The 7,500-nt window shown below is 31.8% G+C and overlaps 2 protein-coding genes across 3 annotated transcripts in view; one reads left to right on the plus strand and one right to left on the minus strand.

Moving 5' to 3' along the window:
• Positions 1 to 3,453, plus strand: part of slc25a32b (solute carrier family 25 member 32b) — a 22,490-nt gene extending 19,037 nt beyond the window's left edge. The window contains 1 exon segment of one of the 2 annotated variants that reach the window (NM_001013336.2): positions 817 to 1,029. In NM_001013336.2, coding sequence (NP_001013354.1) covers positions 817 to 943 — 127 coding nt within the window. In that variant the 3' untranslated portion in view covers positions 944 to 1,029. 2 annotated transcript variants of the gene reach the window in all.
• cthrc1b (collagen triple helix repeat containing 1b) overlaps positions 3,384 to 7,500 on the minus strand; it is a 43,820-nt gene continuing 39,703 nt past the window's right edge. The window contains exon 6 of the mRNA XM_087288254.1: positions 3,384 to 5,866. Coding sequence (XP_087144380.1) covers positions 5,718 to 5,866 — 149 coding nt within the window. The 3' untranslated portion in view covers positions 3,384 to 5,717. The remainder of the gene's footprint in view (positions 5,867 to 7,500) is intronic.

Raw genomic sequence — 7,500 nt, forward strand, 5'->3', positions numbered from 1 at the left:
ATTTTAAAAGTATAACATACAATAAGTTTTTACATTATAGGAAATAAAGGCGATCAGTCAATATACAGAATGTACGTGGTTACATTAATCATTAACTTATCTTTGCGCTCAGCCAAAACACGTTACCTGAGAACAAGTAATAGATTCCAATGCCCAAAGTCAGGGAATATGTCGTTAGATAAAGACAACAAGATAAATGAAATATCCCGTTTAATAAATATAGTGAGATTAGATCCAGCGGGAGATGCTTGATGAGAAGTCCGACTAGCAGAGCTCTCATCTGGGTAGATGGGCTGAGTGTGATTAAATGTTGAATGTGATGAGTTTTCAACAATACTAAATTGAAACTTTATTTTTTTACATGTTTTAATAATTTTTTGTTATTAAAATTGAAGTTCCTGTTTCAAAGCTTACAGATAGATGGCTAATTTGTATGTCATTGACACTTTTGGCACTTTTTTGGAGTATTTTCATAAGTTTTGTTTTTTCCTGTAAATGATTCAATAAATACCGTACCGTGACATTCATACCGAGGTATTACCGTACCGTGAAATTCTGATACCGTTACATCCCTAATATATATATATATATGTGTGTGTGTATATATATATATATATATATATATATGTATATATATATATATATATATATATATATATGTATATATATATATATATATATATATATATATATATGTATATATATATATATATATATATATATATATATATATATATGTATGTGTATATATATAAATATTGTTAAGATTGTAATTTGTTATAATTTAGTTCACCAATTCTCCTCATGTCTGATCAGAAATGAAGGCCTGCTGGGTTTCTACAAAGGCATGGTGCCCAACCTGATCCGGGTCACTCCGGCCTGCTGCATCACCTTCGTGGTGTATGAGAACGTGTCCCGTGTCCTCCTGGACCAGAACAAATGATCAGAGAAAATAATTAAACAGGATCTGTGCTTCAAGGAGCAGAGCTGGACCTGAGGCGGGTCAGCCTGACAGAGACCATGGAGGAGAAAAAAAACCATGAACACAGGGAAATAACACAACCAGGTCCTCTCTGGAAAACTGAAATGCAGGAGATCACTGAAATCAAAGTGTGATGACCAGGAGACGCTGGTCCAGAAACAGTTCCTGTGTGGTTTCAGAGGTCATGTTATGGTAAATGTAGACAATGAAGATTTGTTTAATTATAAGGTGTTACAATTAAGGGAGGTTTAATTTTTTTATTATTAAGAGATTATCGATGGATTACGCTAGGGCTGGGCAATTTGTCAAATATCCATGACATGCTTGTGCTTTTTTATGTTACACCATTAATTTCAGGGAATCTGCTCAAATATTTCTTTAAAAATATATACCGAAAGCAAATTGAAAAATGTAAGAATTCAGCAGCTCTTTTGTCTTCACTCCTTGTGGCATTTTATATATACAGTTGAAGTCAGAATTATTAGCCTGCTGAATTATTGGCCCCTCTGTTTTTCCCCCAATTTCTGTTTAATGGAGAGAAAAAAAATTCAACACATTTCTAAACATAAGAGTTGTAATAACTCATCTCTAATAACTGATTTATTTTATCTTTGCCATGATGACAGTAAATAATATTTGGCTAGATATTTTGAGACGCTTCTATACAGCTTAAAGTAACATTTAAAGGCTATACTAGGTTAATTAGGTTAGGCAGGTTAGGGTAATTAGACTGTTCTGTAGACTATCAAGAAAAATATAGCTTAAAGGGGCTAATAATTTTGACCTTAAAATGTTTTTAAAAAAAATGAAAAACTGTTTTTATTCTAGCCAAAATAAAACAAATAAGACTCTCCAGAAGACAAAATATTATCAGACATACTGTGAAAATTTCCTTGCTCTGTTAAACATCATTTGGGAAATATTTTTAAATGAAAAAAAAAATAAAAAATTCAAAGGGGAGCTAATAATTCTGTCCTCAACTGTATATGAATCAAAGTGTACACTTACTACTGTTTAAATATTATTTTGTTTACAGTGGCTGCATTTATTAGAGAAAAAAATGACAACAGTAGAATATGGACATATTTCACAAATTAAGTTTTTGAATTGAATAGATTTGTTTTTGTGATGCAAACACCATCCAGTCTTGAGTGTCTCATGATCATTCTCGACAAATGCTTCTTATTAATATTAATGTTAATAACTTTTGCTGCTCGATATTTTTGTGGAAACCATTACTAACATTTGTTTAAAATAAATAGAAATGGATGCAAAATACAGTTGAAGTCATAAATATTAGCCCCCTTTGAATCTTTTTTTTCTTTTTTAAATATTTCCCAAATGATGTTTAACAGAGCAAGGAAATTTCCACAGTATGTCTGATAATATTTTTTCTTCTGGAGAAAATTTTATTTGTTTCATTTCGGCTAGAATAAAACCAGTCTTTAATTTTTTTATGAACCATTTTAAAATTATTATCCCCTTTAAACAATTTTTTTTTCTTGACTGTCTATAACAAAACCATGATTATACAATAACCTGCCTAATTAACCTAGTTAAGCCTTTAAATGTCACTTTAAGCTGTACAGAAGTGTCTTGAAAAATATCTAGTCAAATATTATTTACTGTCATCATGATAAAGATTAAATAAATCAGTTATTAGAAATGAGTTATTAAAACTATTTTGTTTAGAAATGTGTTGAAAAAAACTCTCCGTTAAACAGAAATTGGGGAAAAAATAATTCAGAGGGGCTAATAATTTTGACTAAATGTATATGTTTTTTTGTAACATCATAAATGCACTTACTGTCGCTTTTGATCAATGTAATGTATCATTAATAATAAAAGTATTATTTCCTAAAAGACCTTCTAAATCTAAACTCTAATTGCCTACAAATGTATGAAAAAAGACCACTACAAATTGTGCACTGTAAAGAAATTATAGAACAAAAAGTCCTGAAAACAAATGCTTTTATGTTACTTTAATATAAATCAGTTAATCAGATTTCAACTCGTTTTGTTTTAGTCATACAAAGTTTACCTTCATATTTTTAGTCCGTTTGACTAATGAGATGACTAAATGTTTCTATGATGCAATTAAAAAGATTTTAGGCGGTAATCATTTTTTTTTTATTCAGTCTACACTGAGCAATCAAGAGAAATCTGATGTTCTATGTGTACATAAGTTTATTGTACACCCATAATGCATTGCTACTGTAAGGTTTCCTGCACAAAACCCACCTCAAATTTAATTCCTCACATCAGAAGCGCACAAAATGTACTCAATCTGACATTTCTAGCTCATCGCTGACATTTGTGTTAATGAGCTTAGATTCGTGGCCTTGAATTTGTACCGCTCATAGGTTAATAACCGACACTCTTTGAAGAACATGTACCCAAATCTGTAAAAAAAAAAACTTTATTGACATTTAAAAATGATCCATTAAAATGCATTTAGAGTTTTCACAGCACCTGTCCAGTCTCAAATCTCTTAAATTACTGACAGAGACTCACTAGAAAACAGACTTTTTTTTGTGATTGTTTGTGATTATTAGACATACGGTTCACGATAACGTAACATCAAAAAGAAGCTGTTAATTGGCTGTTTTTACATGACAGATGGAATATTAAGCAGGGGGCGGGGCTTTCTTTGTGGGCTCTGCCTCTAATGTTTCACTTACAGCAAAATAACGGTTTGAGGGGCGTGGCTATGCAAATCTTGTCCATAAAGCTGTCAAACTGACATCATCAGAGAAGTACTGCCATAGTTGACCATCAAACAATCATTTAACAAAGTATTAAATACATTTAAGCAGTTTAGTACTTTCTTCTTGTGTCATACTATTGTTGTTACACATAACTAATTGTTCAGATTCTTTTTTTTGTTTTGTTTTGTTTTATTCTTACGTTTATGTTGTCTGGTTCAATTCCACGTCAACAGCTCTTTTAGAAATATTATTCCCAGGAAAATACTTATTTTCCCCACAGTACATGCAAAAGTATTTTATGTGTGTGAAACTGCACAGTTAACTACACACTCACCGGCCACTTTATTAGGTACACCTGTCCAGCTACTTGTTAACGCAAATTTCTTATCAGCCAATCACATCGCAGCAACTCAATGCATTTAGGCATGTAGACATGATCAAGATGAACTGCCTCAGTTCAAACAGAGCAGGGGTCCCTGCAGGGTTTAGCTCCAACTTGCCTCAACACCCCTGCCTGGATGTTTAAAGTATAACTAGTAAAACCTTGATTAGCTTGTTCAGGTGTGTTTGATTAGGGTTGGAGCTAAGATCTGTAGGTCACCGGCCCTCCAGGAACAAGTTTGATGACCCCTGACACAGAGCATCAGTATGGGGAAGAAAAAAAATCTGTTCTGGACAGCAGCTTTAATAGAATAGTTCACTCAAAAATGAAAACTCTCATCGTTTACTCATCTTAGTAGTTTTTTTTTCAGTTGTAAAGACATTTTGAAAACTGGTAACCATTGACTTCTATAGTAGGAATAGTAATACTATGTAAGTCAATGGTTACCGGTTTGTAACATTTTTCAAAACATCTTCTTTTGTGTTTAACAGAAAAAAAGAAAGGTAGGGAAACCCAAAAAAGAAAACCCTCTCATTGTTTACTCATCTTAGTACTTTTTTCCTGTTGAAAACAAAATATATTTTGAAAACTGCATTGACTTCTATTGTATGAAAAAAATAGTATGTAAGTTAATGGTTACCGGTTTGTAACATTCTTTAAAATATCTTCTTTTGTGTTCAGCAGAAAAAATAAAGGTAAGGAGATACTTTTAAACACTGGCTGGTTACAGTTGCTACTGTACTTGGTCAAATGTTGCTTTTCGGGTTATTTTAAACAAAGCAAACAATAAAAAAAAAAAAAAAAAAAAACAGTTCTGGACTGGAGCTTTAAAAGAATAGTTCACCCTATAATGAAAACTTTCATCGTTTACTCATCTTGGTAGTTTTTTTCTATTGTAAAGGCATTTTGAAAACTGGTAACCATTGACTTCTATTGTACAAATAAAAATGTACAACCGTTTTGTAACATTCTTCAAAGCATCTTCTATTGTGTTTATCAAAAAAAAAAAAAAAAAAGATAGAAAGGTAAGGAGACACAAAAAAGTAAACTTTCTCATTGTTTACTCATTTTGGTAATTTGTTTCCATTGAAAACAAAAGGTATTTTAAAAACTTATCTTTGTAGTAAAAAAAAAAAGGTAACACTCGACTGCTATAATAGGCACAAAAAATAAAAAATACTATGTTAGTCAAAGGTTACCAGTTTGTAAAATTTTTCAAAACCTCATTTTTTGTGTTTAGCAGAAAAAAGAAACTAAAGTAAAGGGATGGTTTTGAACACTGGCTGGTGAGCTACTTGGTCAAATGTTGCTTTTGGGCTATTTTAAACCAAAAAACAGTACTGGACTGCAGCTTTAAAGGAAAAGTTCAACAAAAAATGAAAACTCTCATCGTTTACTCATCTTGGTTCTTTTTTTCCTGTTGGAAAAAACAAAACATAAAAGACTTCTATAGTAGAAATAAAAAATGACTATTTAAGTTGATGGTTACCAGTTTGTAACATTCTTCAAAGTATCTCCTTTTGTATTCAGCAGAAAAAATAAACTTCTGAATGTTTGTAGACACTTGAAGGTTAGTCAGTCGGTAAATGTTGAATTTCTAAGTGAACTGTCCCTTTAATAAGTGTGTAGTTTCCCGCAGATTGACTCAGCTGCTCAGGGGAAGCTCTTCTATGATGATCCGGGACACAGAGTTCCAGCCGGTGGAGGCGTCTCCATGCGGATAATCGCCACACGTTCCCACCCAGACCGCCACATCCACCAGGCCTTTCCGCACGCCTTCACATAACCCTTCAACTGAAGCAAACATACAGCAGGTTAGCCAGTGATTGTATAATACCCGAGTCATTGTTCTTGATTATTGTACTCAAGTGCTATTTTGGGGACTTTATTTAATTACAGAAACACAATAATTATACTGCATTGTTTATGACCATAAAAAACAGGTAACAACTGATGTGCTAGCTAATCAACTTGAATAGCTTTTATTTGTCATGATACAGTACTGTTATTGTGTTTACGGTTGCCATAACCTAAAAAAAGACACTTAATATTACTTAATACATATTTTCATTTCTTATTTAAACAGTTAAACAGTCAACAATACACATAAATATCCATTTCTCAGCTAATGTTATATTCATTAAAATAAGAGTTTGGTCACAAAACATCTACACAATTGCATATTTTTTATGTTTCTTTCGATTTTTCCTGTTTATTAAAATTTTATTTCATATTTTCCCCCCAAATTAAGTAAGTGGTGGCATTTTTTGAGGAATTTTTACATGCATTCCTGGTTTGAGTTCAATTTAATGCAGTTTGTATAGCGCTTTTCACAATAATTGTTTTATCTGTTGAAAAAAACAAAAGATATTTTGAAAACTGAACACCGTTGACTTTTATGGTGGGAAAAATACTATACAAGTCAATGGTTACAGGTTTGTAACATTCTTCAATGTATCTTCTTTGTGTTCAGCTGAAAAAAGAAAGGTAAGGAGATACTTTTAAACACAGGCTGTTTAGTACTTGGTCAAATGTTGCTTTTTGGGTCATTTTAAACAAACAAAAAACAAACAAACAAACAAACAAACAAACAAACAAACAAAAACAGTTCTGGACTGCAAATATTTCCCCCCAAAATGAAAACTCTCTCGTTTACTCATCTTGGTAGTTTTTTTTTCTATCGAAAATAAAAAGATATTTGGAAAATTGGTAACCACTGACTTTTATAGTAGGAGTAATAATACTATGTAAGTCAATGGTTACCGGTTTGTAACATTCTTCAAAATATCTTCTTTTGTGTTCACCAGAGAAAAGAAAGGTAAATAGATACTTTTAAACTGGCTGTTAGAGTAGCTACTTGATCAAATGTTTCTTTCTGGGTCATTTTAAACAAAACAACCAAACAAACTTAAAAAAAAAAAAAAAAACAGTTCTGGACTGCAGCTTTAAAGCAATAGTTCACCCAAAATGAAAACTCTCATCGTTTACTCATCTTGGTAGTTTTTTCGGTTGTAAAGACATTTTGAAAAATGGTAACCATTGACTTCTATAGTAGGAATAGTAATACTATGTAAGTCAATGGTTACCAGTTTGTAACATTCTTCAAAACATCTTCTTTTGTGTTCAGCAGAAAAAAGAAAGGTGAGAAGATACTTTTGAACACTGGCTGTTAGTACTTGGTCAAATGTTGCTTTCTGGTTGATTTTAAACAAAACAAAACAAACAAAATCAGTTCAGGACTGCAGCTTTTAAGGAATAGTTCACCCAAAAATGAATACTCTTTCATCGTATACTCATCTTGGTAGTTGGTGTGCTACCTATCCAACTTGAATAGCTAACACTATTTTATTTGTTTTTATTAGCACTATTTTATTTTATTTTATTTTATTTTATTTAATACAGTACTGTTATTGAGTTTACGGTTGCCA

Source organism: Danio rerio, chromosome 16, assembly GCF_052040795.2.
Source record: "Danio rerio strain M-AB ecotype USA chromosome 16, GRCz13ab, whole genome shotgun sequence".
In the NCBI taxonomy this organism is placed as follows: domain Eukaryota; kingdom Metazoa; phylum Chordata; class Actinopteri; order Cypriniformes; family Danionidae; genus Danio; species Danio rerio.